At 37.4% G+C, this 16,589-nt stretch overlaps 1 protein-coding gene across 2 annotated transcripts in view; it reads right to left on the bottom strand.

Annotated features, from left to right (window-relative positions):
* Positions 1-16,589, bottom strand: part of CHN1 (chimerin 1) — a 201,471-nt gene that overhangs the window by 82,627 nt on the left and 102,255 nt on the right. Inside the window, exon 7 of one of the 2 annotated variants that reach the window (XM_049616020.1) lies at positions 3,890-4,178. In XM_049616020.1, coding sequence (XP_049471977.1) covers positions 3,890-4,178 — 289 coding nt within the window. Of the gene's footprint in view, positions 1-1,794; positions 3,778-3,889; positions 4,179-16,589 lie in introns of those variants that run through there. The other variant, XM_049616019.1, reaches the window with a different exon arrangement.

The raw sequence follows: 16,589 nt of genomic DNA, 5'->3' as shown, positions 1-16,589 counted from the left end.
ACAAGGTTTTTCAGTACATATGCAGTCTGGTGATTCCCAAAGAAGTCTTTAAAAAGTGGAATTTAAATGTAAAAGAAATTCCTGAAGAATAAAATAATATGACAGTATGCCAAGCATTGCAATCATTCCAAACTTCCAGGGGAAGAAAAAAACACATATATACACACACAGACACATATAGGTTATTTGGCTTGGTGAAGTTCCATAAAACCAACAAATGGATTTTGCACCCCCTTGCCATCACAGGTCACTCTTACATGTGAGGCAGGTTTGGGGCTTAGAAGACTAGATTCTAAAGAAATGAGGTCCTGGCTAGATTCTGAGTTCTGACTCCTAGCACAGTTTCTGAAATGCAAATTAATATATTTTATTTGGCAGTTTATATTATTAACAGCTATGAGACATGTTCTAAAGCAGGGCTTTGGAGAATTTGAAATTACATTATTAATAAGTATAAAATTATCATAAAAATTGTTGCATTCAATCATTGGTCCAATATCTGTTGAAGCAAACATATGACATTTACTACTTGGAGAAAGAAACTATTCAAATACAGTTCCAAGATAAATTTTGAAAAAGTAACTAATAAAAGCTGGGTTCATGGCCAGTGTGGATACTACAGTTAAGCCATTTTAGAAGAGAAGGAACTCTGGCTTTTCAACAGGCTACCACTTCATGACTAAATTTCTCTTAATACTTTTTGAAAAGAAATTCAAGTTTCTGATTGATATTTCAAGCTGGAGAAGGAATTGGAGAGTTAATGAAAAAATGACACAGATGTCACTTGGAAAAAAAATCTCCGCCCTCAGAATATGCCACGAGCTTTCCTAGGGACAGCTAGGGACCTTCAGGATTCACTTCCTGTGGCAAAAAACTTTAAGGCCATCAAACCATCCTGATAACCTTCCACAAAGCTCAGATGCTCAACTTACACTTAAGGACTGAAAAATAAAACATGCATGGCATTCTCCTCCTTTAATTTTAGAAGGAGGAAAGACCTTAAGAGATATCTGATTCAGAATTTCCCCAAGTGGATTTCGTGAAATATTATTTTCCTGAATAATTTTCTGAAGAGTGGCGAGGCGCTTCAGGGAAGTCTGGGAACACTCTTGGAGAGTCATAACACATATTATTAGGTCATTAGCGAAACTGAGAAGACTACAGAAAAGAAATAGGTAAGTTAAAAAAATTTTTTTTTCAGCAAGCCTATTTGAGCACAGAGCCCTTTTTGCAGTAAGCAAAATTGTAACAATTGTAAAATTACTGTTTTAGAGAAAAACGCTTATCTGTGAAGAATCTGAAGTCCAGACAGGCTAGGGGATTGTCCCAAAGTCACACAATTAGTTGGTAGATAAGCTAAAAATAGATCTCACCTTTCAAGACCAGACTTCGGTGCTATTTCTGTCCTATGTTCTCTGCCTCTTACAATACCTACACTCCTTGAAGGATCACAGACTATAACAAGAACCACATCTTGGAGATCATCTGGCCCAAAGCCCTCTTATTAAAGGCGGGGAAACACAGTCTCAGAGAAGTGAAGCAGTCTGTCCAAAGTGACACATGAAATCAATTCCTGTAGCAGAACTGGAACCTAGCTCTGAACTCCAATACCAGCAACCTTTCCACACCAGCATCCTAACTCCCGCGAAATCACCACTTTTGCCTCTGAGGAAAAGGTAAGCCCCTCCCGGACAAGAGGGACTTTAGCTATTCAGGATCCAGTAAAATACTTATTAAATCATACTTGTGTCAAGCGATATTTGAAATCAATGAAACACGATTGTCTTTACTTACAAATGTCATCAACTGTGACAGGGAATCAATGTTTCAAGCTCCTGAACAGGTCATCATCCCTGTCCTGTTGGATGACACCTATAAATAAAATAAATCTATTTTTGAGTGAGTAGATTTTAAGCCAACTAGATTTAAGATGCATGCAGTTTAAAGCAAAGAGAAAAAAAAATTTTTTTTTCCATGATCCTTAACTATGTACCGCTGGAGAGAAATACTTTCCGGTGCTAGCTACCTCACTCTATGTGGCCATCAGTGGCCATCAGCAGCAGGCAATCCAGACCATGTACCATCACAGGTGCTGCTGCCAGAATACATGGGGAATCACGGATCCTAGAGCTAAAAGGGTCCTCCAGACATCGTCTACCTCAGTCTCTTTCCTCTGTGAATGCTACTTTCACTTTGTAGGAGGGACAACCAAGACTCTAGGAGGTGAAATGACTAGCCCAGTGGGAAACAGCTGTGTCTTTAGTTCGAGTCTCTTGATTTTGAAAAGTATATCCAGAACACATTAGCAAAGGTCATCATTTGGCCGATCAACTCTAAAAACCTCACATGAACACATTTTAAACACATTCACAAATGCTGACTTAGAATATTCTATCACATCTGCATAAAATGCATTGTCAGTATTAGAGATACTTAAATACGAGCATGACTGAAAAATACCATGAATAGAAAATAACCAAAAGTGAGAAAATGGGAACTAGAGAGTGAAAAGAACAATATTAAATACGGCAAGCAATTAGGATTCTACATTCTGGTTACTTCCAAAAAAGATTAGGGTTCCTAACAAACACGAATACATGAAAAACCTTTTTCTACAAATTTTCTACAGTCTGTAATTTAAAATGTTGGGTTTGCTGTAGCCACAAAATGCTACTTTGAGTTAGATTTGCCAGAAACTAAAATTTAGGCTAGACAATGAACATTTTAAATTTCCATTCTGTGCCTAAATACTTCAAGATAACTGCAAGTATTTTAGGATACCGCCTTGAGGTAATATAGCTGTCACAGTAACGTCACCACCAAACTCATGAGTGCTTACTGTGTGCCTGTCGCTGTTTGACTATTTTGCACATACTATCTCCTTCAATCAATCCTCACAACAGTTTGATTATAATTTTACAAATGAGAACATCAAAGCACAGAGAAATTCAGTGACACGAAGTAAGTTCACACAACTGGTAAAATGGTAGAATTTGTGCACAAATCTATTTGGTGACACAATCCAAGCTCAAATCACTATATAATACTGCATTTCTTTAATATGGCCGCGGGAGAGCCTCAAGAATATTAGAGTGAATAACACAATTCCAATTAGAATACATAAAATTCTCCCAACTAAATCCCATACAATGTAAAACATCAAGAAATTCTCTCACTCTTTTTCTGAGGGATAAAGAGGCAGCTAGGGATCATTTTCCAAAGCAAATAGTAATGCCAAGGAATTGAAACTTCTGATGTTAACTTTAAACATATTACAACTAAAATGTGACAAAGGAAAAACTTAAATTGTCTCTTGTAATTAAAATAAATCTTTCTGATTCAATTAATTCTTAAGGGTCCCGAAGGAGATAAACACTCCTGTTACTCAAGACTGACTGATTCCCAAAATAGTACAAGTTATCGATAGACTGAATTTAATCCTATGTACTTTAAAGCATGGCTATATATCATTTTGCTAAAGAACGGAACTATTTATAACGGGAATAAAAAAGTAGTTTTGATAGATTATGCGACCCCCTCAATTTCTCATGTAATACAGCTCTCTTTTCTTGACCATAGTCATGCTTCTGACCCAAAGCCCTGAGCTTTTTTTTTTTTTTTTTAATCAGGGGACATTTTTTTTTCAACATAGTTTTAAAAACCATGAAACTGATAAAATAGGAAATAATATGGAGCACAAATATATACCTGACATAACTGAACAAGAATTAGATATATGCAAAGTTCAGCACCACAGAAACCAGTGACATTAGGGAAACGCACATCTTTTTCAAAGCTCTGTGGAGAAGTCAATCTCTTCTGGCAATAATGGCTTTTTTATACGGACCCCAAACAGAAGAAGATAAAGTGTGGTTTCATGGTAGCTTACCCTTTTCTCTGACACCCCATCCTGGCCTGTAGAATCTCTCTCATCATGTGTCTCTTTCAGGACTGGCATATGTTTTTGGTATGCTGGCTCTCTGTTTAAGGTTGTGTATCCTATGTGCTCATAAATTGGGTTTATCGTCATCTTGGCAATGTATTCTGCTGCCTTGGTTTCAATATAGAGAGTAATCAATCCATCAGTCACCAGATCGTGGATGGACTCAAAGCGCTTCTCCCCAACGAAGTGCTTTCCATCGTAGTAGAGCCTGAAGTTTCTGGTTTGACTTCCAAATCTGCCTCAATGAAATGGGAAAGATGTTTTTAAGAAAAGTAAGCAAGTGAATTCTTTCTGAAAAAAAAAAAAAAAAAGAGAAAGAGCAAAAAAAAACTATTGCTTTGTGTGTGTCTTCTTTGTTAAATAAACTGTGGCTAATCTCTATGAATCGTCTGGAATACAGAAAATAAAACTTGTGAACACAAAGAATAAACTTGCAACAACTAGGGATAACTAGCTAAAAGCATGCCTACTCTAGAAGGGAAACAATGTTCTTGTTTATCTTTTTAAACCACTTCATTAACCTGTAGGAAAAGTGAAGGAAAATAAAGCTTATATCCTATTAGAGCACATTCTATATTCAATTAGTCAACTCCATAATAGATGAAATTTCTTTATTAACATGTTCTCTTCAAGTCGATCAATAAAAATATTCAACATGCTTTAGACCCCAGCATTCATGTCTTTTAATGAGAAAGCCCCATTTAATGGGCTCACGTAAGTACAATGCCAGCAATCATTTAAAGCACAGCTGAGTCCAGAACCTGAACCACACAGTAAGGCAGGATGGCAACAGAAACATACTTTTGCGATTTGTAGCCATGAGTCAATGACTTGCTCTTTCCTTTTATATAGTCATTTTTCTGTGTCTGCATGTTGAGTCGAGGCAAGAAACGTCAGCAATATATATAGGGCACAGAAGTCATAAACGAATGGACTCTAGATCTGTTCTCACTTTTGGGTCATGTTTTGGTGACATACTTTAAAAACCGGAGAATAATGGTTTACTCTTCTGATAATTTCAGTATTTTGCCTCCTGATTTTATGAAAGGGGATGCCAAAAGGCACCAAGAGCCAGTATCATGGTCTCCCAAAGGCAATCCCAAGTGAGCCTAATTAAAAACAAAACAAGTCAGAGAGGATGTATTTAATTTCACTGTTAAAAATACACAGAACAACAACAAGAAAGACCCCCAAATACACAGAACAGAGGTGAACTTAAATACCAAAATAATACCGTGTTTAATACCAAAGTAAAATGTTTAATTAGGACTCCAAACTTTCACAACAATATTATTCTGGTATTGATTATATTCCAGAAAGACAGGACTTACCAACTTAAGATTCTACTTTTAATTTATCCTTAAAAAAGGAAACAAAATAATTTTTTATAATGGCCTGAGGTATCTCTGTTTCTGTAGTTCAAATTGAACTTTAGTAATTATTGAATCTAGAACCCGGCATTCTATCCATGATGGTCCTTCTACTATAATAAAATTTATCCACCTTTGGTCCTTTAAAAGCAATTATATTTTGATTTATACTCAAGTGAATGATCCATATAATTCCAATTTCCCACTGGTCATTTTCCTGTAATGTTATAGACATATTTCTCCTAAGTAAATTTTCATTATAATGTAAGTCTAAAAAAGTAGAAGGTAAAATTTCTACACCAAAGTTAAATATAAAAGTTTCTTTCAGTTTAATATACTGTTTTTATTATTTCCTTTCTGTTAAGACATATTATCTGTTTTTTGAGTAATAAACATGGAAGGCCACTTTATAATTTTTGTAAGAGTCTTAAAACAATAATCACTCAGCACTGTTAAACATTAAGTCCTTTTATAGCTCAGGTGTGTTCAGAGACATTTCAATGAGGGATTAGACCATTTTACTCCTTCAGGGGTTTATGATTTCACAGTGCGTGTGGCACTTAAACTAAAGACTATCCAAGCAATGGTGGTAGGCACTTGTCACTCACATTTATTCTAAAATCTGAACAGTATGGGAGTGTAGGGCAGAAGGGATGATGGCGTTCTTGGCCTCACCTGGGTGAGTGTGGGGAGACTGAAAGAGCTGGTCTAGGACGCTTCACAATGGGCCTATTGCTACCCCAGCTAAGGAGAGGATTTCCTGGCTACCTCTAGGCATCGGGCAAAAAAGACTAAGTAAGTTTGTGCTTTTCTGTTTATCACAGCAACCTGAAGAGACCCAGCGCGCAACTCCCAATTCCTCCTCAACCTGCACGTCAGCTCTGGACTTCCGGTCCAGTCGAACTTCCAGTCTTTTTTTTTTTTTTAAAAAACTTTTTTTAAATGTTTGTTTATTTTTGAGACAGAGAGAGACAGAGCATGAATGGGGGAGGGGCAGAGAGAGAGGGAGACACAGAATCGGAAGCAGGCTCCAGGCTCTGAGCCATCAGCCCAGAGCCCGACGCGGGGCTCGAACTCACGAACCGTGAGATCATGACCTGAGCTGAAGTCGGACGCTCAACCGACTGAGCCACCCAGGCGCCCCTCAAACTTCCAGTCTTAAGGAACCTGATCCAATAAGTAAAGTAACTCATAATATGGGCTGATTAAAATGTAACCTCAGAGGACAAGAAAATGAATTTCCATTTTGGAATTATGATTGACTTTTTAGGAAAGCTGCATTATTTTTACTAAAGGAGCCATACCCTCTCATTGCCTAGCCTGTACAGCCCTCTCTTTCCCTTGGGAAGTTACATAAAGAATAGCATCACAGTTTACATCAACAGAGTCTCCTTCCCTTCTGTGATTTGAAAGGCATGATAGAAAATCTTTGAGCAAGGTGGGGAATGGATGTGTCTATTCTACAAAAGAGCCAGAAAAGCAGAGATGCTGAATCTAAAGGCAAAGAAAGGATCCTTTCTTGGAAAAGTTTACCACTTACAAACTATCATTCAACCACACACCCAGGAATTCTGTTAAATATTAGGTGGTTCATAATAAAGTTCCTGTTCCCTTGATTACCTCTACAGGATATAGACAAACACAAAGATAAGATATATATATATATATATATATATATATATATATATATATAAAACATAACACATATATAACATTATAACATTATATATATATAACATAACATACATATAACATATATATATAACATATATGTAACATAACATATATATAACATTATAACATTATAACATTATATATATACATATATATATATATATATAGAGAGAGAGAGAGAGAGAGAGAGAGAGAGAGAGTTGCGTGCTCTATCAAGCACCCTGGAATTTAAAGAATTCATCTTTATTTATTTATTTATTTATTTGAAAAAAAAATTTTAATGTTTATTTATTTTTGAGAGAGAGACAGTGAGAGCCAGGAAGGGGCACAGAGAGAGAGAGAAGGAGATACAGAATCCAAAACAGGCTCCAGGCTCCAAGCTGTCAGCACACAGCCCCATGTGGGGTTCAAACTCACGAACGATGAGATCATGACCTGAGCTGAAGTCAGACGCTTAACTGACTGAGTCACTCAGGGGTCCCTAAGAATTCATCTTTAGTTTGTTTTTTAAATCTTTTTTGTTTTTTAAGGTTTTTTTTAAGTTTATTTATTTTGAGAGACAGAGAATGTGCAAGCACATGTGGGTGGGGGAAGGGCGGAGGGAGAGCAAGGGAGAGAGAGAATCCCAAACAGGCTCCACACCAGCAGTGTGGAGCCAGACACAGGGCTCAAACTCATGAACTGTGAGATCGTGACCCGAACCAAAACCAAGAGTTGGATTCTCAACTGCACCACCCAGGAACCCCTAGTTTGATTTCTAAAACATCATTATAAAAAGGTACATAACCTTATATAGAAACATTACATTTCTGTGCAGTGATTCATGAAACCAAGCGAACCCAACAACTCCCCTCACACTATGAAAACCAAGGAACTCACTGCTTACTAAGGTCTCAGAGCTACTGCTTATGTCCGGTGCAAAAGCATCTTTGCAGTCTTGAAACAGGGTTTGACCAGGAAAGGCAAGTGTGGGTCCTGAGTGTTTAACAGAAAACCTCAGACTTTGGTACAAGAATAGGTTTAAATCCTGGATCTGCCACTTTTTAGCTGGCTGATTTGAGAAAATCATTCTTCAGATTCTGCATCTAGAGAACAGGAATAACATTATCTTTCTCCACATGGCTGGGAGGATTACGTAAGCGTATTTAAGTCAAAGCTAAGTACATACTAGGTTCAATGAACGGTAGTTCTCTTTCTCCTTCTCTGTTAGTTAGGCCTCTGCAGAGAATGACAGAACATGTCATGAAACAATAAAGTAGAACAGAAAAGAGAATCAATAAACATGCACTGGAGGGGGCTCCACAAACAACCGGTAACACAAATAACTTGTACCGGAATATCTCTGCCCTGGCTGATTTCACAGTCGACACAAGGCAAGGAGGAGCTCTTTGTGAATTGTCTTCAGATGTCCCTGAAAAGTTTATACTGCCTGGGTGGACAGACAGGAACTATAGCAGAATGCAGAGTGGGGGCTGGTGGAGGAGGGAAAAGCAATGAGTCTTTCCACTGTGACTTGTGAGTCAGGTCTCTGGATTCAAAGGCAAAAGGTCAGTCAATGTAACCATACTGACGGCAGGACGTGTTCCATGGATCTGGGGACAACTGCTGAACTCTACACTAGAGAGCACTGATATGTCAAAACTGTCGAAGCTAAACCATTTTCCTCCATTTCTACAGGAAAATCTTCTTTTCTTCTTTTCTTGTGTTTATTACCTGCATCTGCCCTCGCTTTTTAATAGCTGTTCATTCTTTGGTGAACATGTCTGAAGCTGTACAGGACCAACTCTCTCTTAGTTAGAGTTCAACAAAATTCATTTTCTCCAAAGTGGTACTGTAGCTCACGAATAGAAAAGAGAGACTGGGATCATCTGCTTTGAACTGCTACTATTGTACATAATTACCACTTTCGAGAAGTGTCTTTTTCTCCTGTGATTTCAGGTTTTGGTTTTCATGTTTAAAAAAGCTGTTTAATGCTGTGCCCAATTGCATTCAGATGAATTTCAAAATATATAATTCTAACATCTAGCTTTCAAAAATGAACAAAACCTTTAATACCATCCTTTCTATTTTTTAAAAGTAAATCGTACTCAAAACATTCAGTCTAGAGGTACAAAGTGATGAAAATATGTGCAAAGAATAGCCTTTGGGATTTTACTTTACTTTTTCTAAAACCAAGATTACTTCTGATTTGAGGTCAAAGTATTGGGAAATAGCTCTTCAAAGGAAAGTTCCAAGTTAACAGATGTTTTCTGTTAAACAAACAAAGAAACATATACAACACACTTGTCTAAGTTAACAATAAGATGTTAGAACTATTTCCAGAAACCAACATACAAGAACAATTTTATTTGTCATAAATATATATTTGTGTATTGTTTACCCAAATCAAAGATGGTAATCTAATGATGAAATACGAGCATCTCATAAATTTATCTAATCGTAAACACACCCCTGAAAAGCTAAAACAGAAACAAGAATATGACGAGGCATTCAGTTAAATACTAAAAAATGAAAGGCTGAGGAAGAGAAAACATAGCTATATACAATTTAAAAATATTTTTTTTCCATCTGAAACCTTTGTTAGGGTACTATTTTTGTCTATCTGGTCATTGAATTCTGGATGGTGAAATGGGGCAAAAGTATTAAAATACGTGAACTCATGGGGCGCCTGGGTGGCGCAGTCGGTTGAGCGTCCGACTTTAGCCAGGTCACGATCTCACGGTCTGTGAGTTCGAGCCCCTCGTCAGGCTCTGGGCTGATGGCTCGGAGCCTGGAGCCTGTTTCCGATTCTGTGTCTCCCTCTCTCTCTGCCCCTCCCCCGTTCATGCTCTGTCTCTCTCTGTCTCAAAAATAAATAAAAAACGTTGAAAAAAAAATTAAAAAAAAAATAAAATAAAATAAAATACGTGAACTCATGATGACATTCCCTTGGCACAGTAAATTGCCTTCAGTGAAAGAAGCAAGTCAATGTGCCTAACTAAACCTGGCACGCTCTGGAAGGTGGGATGAATACAGATGAATTAGTTGAAGGTCTGTTTAAGAAGCAGTGAGACATTCCCCCCACCCTCTCCAATCCTGTCTCCAGTCCCACCCCTTCCTGGCTCTGGTGGAAGACTGAAGTCTGGTTTTCTGGATAGGGTAAAACAAGGAGATAGTGAACAGAGGGACACCAGACAGAGTTGAAGGCAGAGGTGCTATCCTGAAAATTAAGCGAAAAGTTGTTAATACTGAAGATTGAAACCTCCATCTTTCTTTGTCACCTGATTCTCAAAAGGGTTGTACCTTTTCATGGTAGGAGACTGGAGAATTCTGCTCTTAGAAATCTGATCCACCCAATTGAAGACTTAAGAATAGAAACATCACCGTCTACTTGGCTGGTTTCTTTCAAGCTTTCAGAACTACCAGTCAGCTTTTTAGTGCCAAATAAATATGAACAGTTAGCCAAGGACCACCTGACATCTGAGGAAAGACTCTCTGATGAAGGACAAAGATGGATAAACGAAGAGAATCAAAGAGAGCTGAAGGATAAACACTAGGATGCTGTAAGAAAGGGATGAATATAGAGTATGCAGAAAAAATATAGCATATTTAAAGGAAGAAATGGAAGATAAAGTTGAAAAAATTTTCAAGATCAGTAAGATAGAAAATAGGAGAGAAAAAGTAAGATAGAGAATCAATTCAGGAAGTCTAATATCTAAAAGAGTTCTAAAAACAGAGAACAGAGAAACTGGAAGGGGAAGAAATCAAAAAAGACAATTCAAGAAAATTCATCAAAGTTGAAGGATACAAACTTATACAATGGACAAAAATAAGCCCACGTCAAGAAGGTAAACATGAAAAGGTGTTCAGTGAGTAATCCAGTAAATGCAAATTAAATCTTTAGGTTGGTAAAATCTAACAAGTCTGACAATACCAAGCACCGGCAAGGATACAGAGCACCTAACATACCCAGTACCCCGCATACCGTTTAACAAAAGGGTTTTGTATTTTCTAGTAAAGTTGGATGTATGCATTCCCTAGGATTAGCAATCCTATTCCTAGGTAATATTCTAGACAATACAATTGATTATATGCACTAGGAGACACACACACACACTGTCTCTCTCTCTCTCTAATAGTAATGCTCATTAACGCCTAAACCTAAAAACCACACATTTCCAGTAAAATAGAAAAACTGTAGTACACATATATGATAGTTAACTTTATGTCACTTTGGAGGGTGTTTTCAGAGAAGATTAGCATTTAAGTCAGTGCACTGTGGGTAAAGCAGATTGCTCTCCCATAATTGGGTGGGCCTCATCCAATCAGTTCAAGGCCCGAATAGAACAAAAAGACTGGCCTCACTGAGCAAGAGGGGGTTTTCCAGCAGACTGCCTTTGGATGTACCTGCAACATTGGCCCTCCTAAGTCTCAAGCCTACCAGCCCACACTGCAGATTTAGACTTGCCAGCTCCCATAATCACATGAGCCAATTGCTTATAATAAATGCCCCCCCCCCCCCACACACACATACACACACACACACCCTATTCGTTTTGCTTCTTTGGAGAACCTTGATTAATATAATGAAATACTAGGGGTGCCTGAGTGGCTCAGTCAGTTAAGTGTCTGACTTCAGCTCAGGTCATGATCTCACAGTTCATGAGTTTGAGCCCCACATCAGGCTCTGTGCTGACAGCTCAGAGCTGGAGTCTGCTTTGGATTCCGTGTCTCCCTCTCTCTCTGCCCCTCCCCCACTATCTCTCTATCTCTCTCTCTCTCTCAAAAATAAACATTAAAAAATTAAAAAAATATAATGAAATACTATATAGCAAGGAAAGCAAACATATACATGCAAAAACATGGATGGATTTTTACAAGTATAATGTGGGCAAAAAGAACAAGTCACAAAAGAATACATACAATGTGGTCTGATTATATAAAGTCCAAAGGCAGGCAAAATCTAAATATATTATACAGGAATATATATACAGGTGGTAAGACTATAAAGAAAAGCATGAAAAAGATAACTATAAACCGAGCACAGTAGTTAACTATTGTGTGGAAGTGGGGGATAATGACAAGTAAGAGAAATATGGGGAATTTCTGAACTACCATTAATGTATATTGATGTGGTAGGGATTACATAGATTTACATATATTTACATGTAATCAATTTTTAAATTGGGTATATCAGTTTTACATACTTTCCTGTATGTGTTATTTCACAATATGTATATTTTTAATTATAGCATTCAAGGGGCACCTGGGTGGCTCAGTCGGTTAAGTGTCTGACTTCGGCTCAGGTCACGATCTCATGGTTCATGAGTTTGAGCCCCACATCGGGCTCTGTGCTGACAGCTCAGAGTGGAGTCTGCTTCCCATTTTCTGCATCTCCCTCTCTCTCTGCCTCTCCCCCACTCAGACTCTTTCTCTCTCTCTCTCTCTCTCTCTCTCTCTCTCTCAAAAATAAGTAAACATAAAAAAGAAAATTAAAAATAAAAATAAAATTGTAGCATTCAAATGACAAAGACCTAAATCTGGAAGAAAAAGCAATCAGAAACAGATTCCCTCTAGGTGGTTTACGCTATAGACTTTAAGGATATAAATTTTATAAGAGAATTCAATGGTGAGTTTTTAAAGAGAATAAAGTGAGAGTATAGAGCTAAGAAAAACAAATTAAATACCAATACAATTACTACAGATCTAATAAATAACTAGAAATGACAGGAAACAGGATCGATAGGACTGAAAAGCAAATCAATGGCATAGAGATAAGGCTTAAATAGTCAACTGGATGGCTAAGGAAAAGTACAAGAGTAAATCAATTAAGGCATATAGGATAAACACTGAAGACTAAGACAATCCACCAAAAAAACTGTGCCTCAAGTTCAGATGCCAACAAATGGAACAGAAATACTATTCAGAAATAGAATTTGGGGACATATTCCAGGCAAGGAAGAAGGAACTGAATCTCAAGACTGAAAGAACACACTGTTTCATGGATGAGCTTATAAAAAAACTATCAACATTAAAACAAATCCTGGTTGGGTGCTTGGGTGGCTCAGTTGGTTGAACGCCCAACTTTGGCTCAGGCCTGATCTCACAGTTTGTGAGTTCGAGCCCACACTGGGCTCTCCACTGTCAGCATGGAGCCTGCTTTGGATCCTCTGTCCCCCTCTCTCTCTGCCCCACGTGTGCACGCACGTGCTCTCTCTCTCTCTCTCTTAAAAATAAATAAACATTTAAAAAAGAGAACAAATCCTGGTTTAAATTACTAAATTTGAAGAGTAAACAAAGAATTTTTTAGACAACCAGGCAGGAACCAGTGTCACTTTCATATAAGGGGTTGGAAGCAAGATTGTTTTCAGACTTCTTTACATTAACAATAAATGTCAAGAAACAATGGATTACCATTAAGTACTAAGGATAGGAAAAAATACACTGAGGATATTCTGTCCAAACAAGCTGTTGTTTAAATTAAAGATAACAGGGGTTCCTGGGTGGCTCAGTCAGTTAAGCATCCGGCTCTTGATTTTCGCTCAGGTCATGAACTCACAGTTTGTGAGTTCAGGCTCCCTGTTGGGCTCTGCACTGACAGTGTGGAGCCAGCTTGGGATTTCTTTCTCCCTCTCTCTCTCTGCCTCTTCCCTGCTTGTGCGCGCTCTCTCTCAAAATAAATAAATAAAATTTAAAAAATAAGATAAAGGCAACAAAGGGACATTCTTGTTATAAAGTTATACCTTCTCTAAGTCTTTAGAAGTCATTGAAGAGAATGTTAGTCTTTTGAAATGCCTTTTTTTTTCCTTTATAGTACTGCACTTAGCAGCAGCGATTTAACATTTTAGCATACTGATGGCTTTAAGAAATGTTTAGAATTTTACTTAAGTTAATAAATGACCATTCTTGTACAACAGAACTATAGTTACTAGAATTTCACTTCCATGAAATGCAGTGACTCTTTCTTGATCATGCACTGGTGAATGAGCTCGCTGTGTCTTTAGGATACAATGAACAGAACTGTTGTAATGAAACCCAATTCAAGTGAAAGCCTTGTGAGTGGAACCAGTCTTGATGACCTATTCCATTTTACACTGCATGGTCTTCATAGGGATCCAGAGGATCAAGCCTTGTATGTGCCTTAAATTCAGGGAGAAGCTTATTCACTGCTAACACCTCTGTTGAGTAAAGAATTTGGTGAGACTACCTTGCATCTTTAAATTTATAAAACGTCTCCTAGTCATGTCTTCCTCCCATACCTACTCAGTCTTGCCAACCCCCAACTTGCAGCCTTCTTCATTGCTATCATAATCTCTTAAACCACAATCATTATACAGAAACAGAATGTCAAGGATAAGTTAATGGATGTCACCGCCAAATACATGAACAAATAAAAACTCACTGCTGTACGGTACTTGTAACACAGTCACTGATACGGTTTTATCTGACTAGTGATTCAGTAAGGTTAGGAAAGATCATTTATTTTTGAGCAAGTATGTCAATGTCATTCCAAAAGAGAGGTTTTGTGCCATCTCAAAAACACACCTCATATTTCAGTGTACTATTCAATCTGACAGCTAACTAAGTTATAATAAAAAGATTTTTAAAATGAGAACATGTTAGGATAATAAAATGCTTATGGCCCAATCAAACATACGTGGAAGGAGAGAGGATGACTTGATTTTCTGGAACCATAATACCTGGCAGAGCTATTAATTATGTGCTTTGTTAAACTTTACCTACAGCTGCTGGCTTATCTACCAATCATGAATGAGTTAAAGTGTAAGGATTCTGTCTTCTCTTATTTTACAAAACTCTTGGGTCTAAAAGGGAAGACTCAAAAGACAGAAGAGATCTTTGTGATTGTCGAATTCTTTGTTGTAAATCAGGCCCCCAGACTCCATACCATCAGATTCAGAATCTGCATTGTTAACAAGATCCCGAGGTAATCCCTATATGGCTTAAAGTCTGGGAAACACCCGTCTAATCCAATCCCCTCACATTATCGATGTAGCAAGGAAGATGTTCAAGTTCCTCCACAGTGAAATAGAGAGGCTAATAAAAACCCCAAAGTCCCAAACAAAACAAAATTATAATCAAAAAAATCCAACCCACTGTTTAAAGTCAAATGGTTCTTTATCTGCATTAGTACTGGCTGCTTTATAGCTTTTTTCTGGAAAGCCTCCTGGCTCAACATGAGTCCACACGTACTGTGCTCCCCACTATTGCTAAGCACTGTCAGACCAAAAAGGTCCTCAACCAAATTCATCCTCTCATCTCTTCTCCCTTCAGAAAACTGTTCCTTCTCCAACACCCCTTAAGAGAACCACCACCCACACAGTCAACTCCTGCCTAAACTTTCGTAATTATCTGAGATTCTTCAATCTCCCTCTACATTTAAACTTTTATTGATTGATCTGAGTCCACGCAAACTCTGCCCATTCTGCCTACAGCCACGAGAGTTTGTTCCAAGAGAGATCCTATCATACTATTTTCCCTTCTGTCCCTTTTGAAAATTGTTAATCGTTCACTATTGCCATAAGAAAAAGTCCAAACACTTTAGCAAATCCTGAACCCTTGAGAATCAGTTATTAGTTTTATTTTGAAAGCACTAGAGACTGACATAGTGTGTTGCACATATTAGACCCTAACTAATCAGCTGCTGAATAGAATTATTAGAATAGAATTAATAAGGGCTTGATTAATGCTTTTCATAATTTACCCCTAAGATGGCCAACTGAATGTAACAATAAAAAAGATTCTAAAAAATACATGTGAGTAAACACAGAATTGCCAAAATGTGAGAAGGTTATTAATTTTGTCGGACATAACTAAGAAAGATGTGGTAATTACCAGGCATAGTGTTTGTCACTTACAGAACTGTAATGTTTTCCATATTGACAACTGGGAGCAAATAAATAAAAAACAACTTTTCTAATACAGTGAACCAATTAAAATAATTTCTACTACACTATTTTCATTTTACTATCAAAGACACAATATTAAGTATTCTATCCAGCCAATAAGTAAATAAATGCATGTGCACTTACAGAACATATTATACACACATTTTAATCTTTTTAAAACAGGATGGGTCCAGAAATGATGAGTGTATTCATATAATTAACAACAGATTTGGCTTATTCAAGAGCTGGTACTTAGTGCCACTAAAAGCTTATAAAACCTTGTTTCCATGAGTCCACTACTTCAGGATATAAAAAAAAAAAATCACATTACAACAGAAGTTTATAAGAGCATGGAGTTATGTATGTGAATGCTTGCAGAATTCTATACATATACATAAGTGTGTGTTTACACACTCATTTATGTGTTTTGCAGATTCCTACTACTTAATCCTCTTAAACAACAAAATGTTTTCTTTAACCATTTTTTGTATATACAATTCTAGGTATCACACAGGGACTATAATTTAATATTTTTTAAATGTTTATTTTTGAGAGACAGAGCACGCACATGCATGTGCACAAGTGGGGGAGGGGCAGAGAGAGGGGGACAGAGGATCTAAAGCGGGCTCTGTGCTGACAGCCCAATGTAGGGCTCAAACTCATGAATCACAAGATCATGACCTGAGCCAAAGTGAGACGCTCAACCGACTAAGCCAC

This window comes from Panthera uncia, assembly GCF_023721935.1.
Source record: "Panthera uncia isolate 11264 chromosome C1 unlocalized genomic scaffold, Puncia_PCG_1.0 HiC_scaffold_3, whole genome shotgun sequence".
Classification (NCBI taxonomy): Eukaryota; Metazoa; Chordata; class Mammalia; order Carnivora; family Felidae; genus Panthera; species Panthera uncia.
This window is presented reverse-complemented; position numbering and strand designations above follow the sequence as displayed.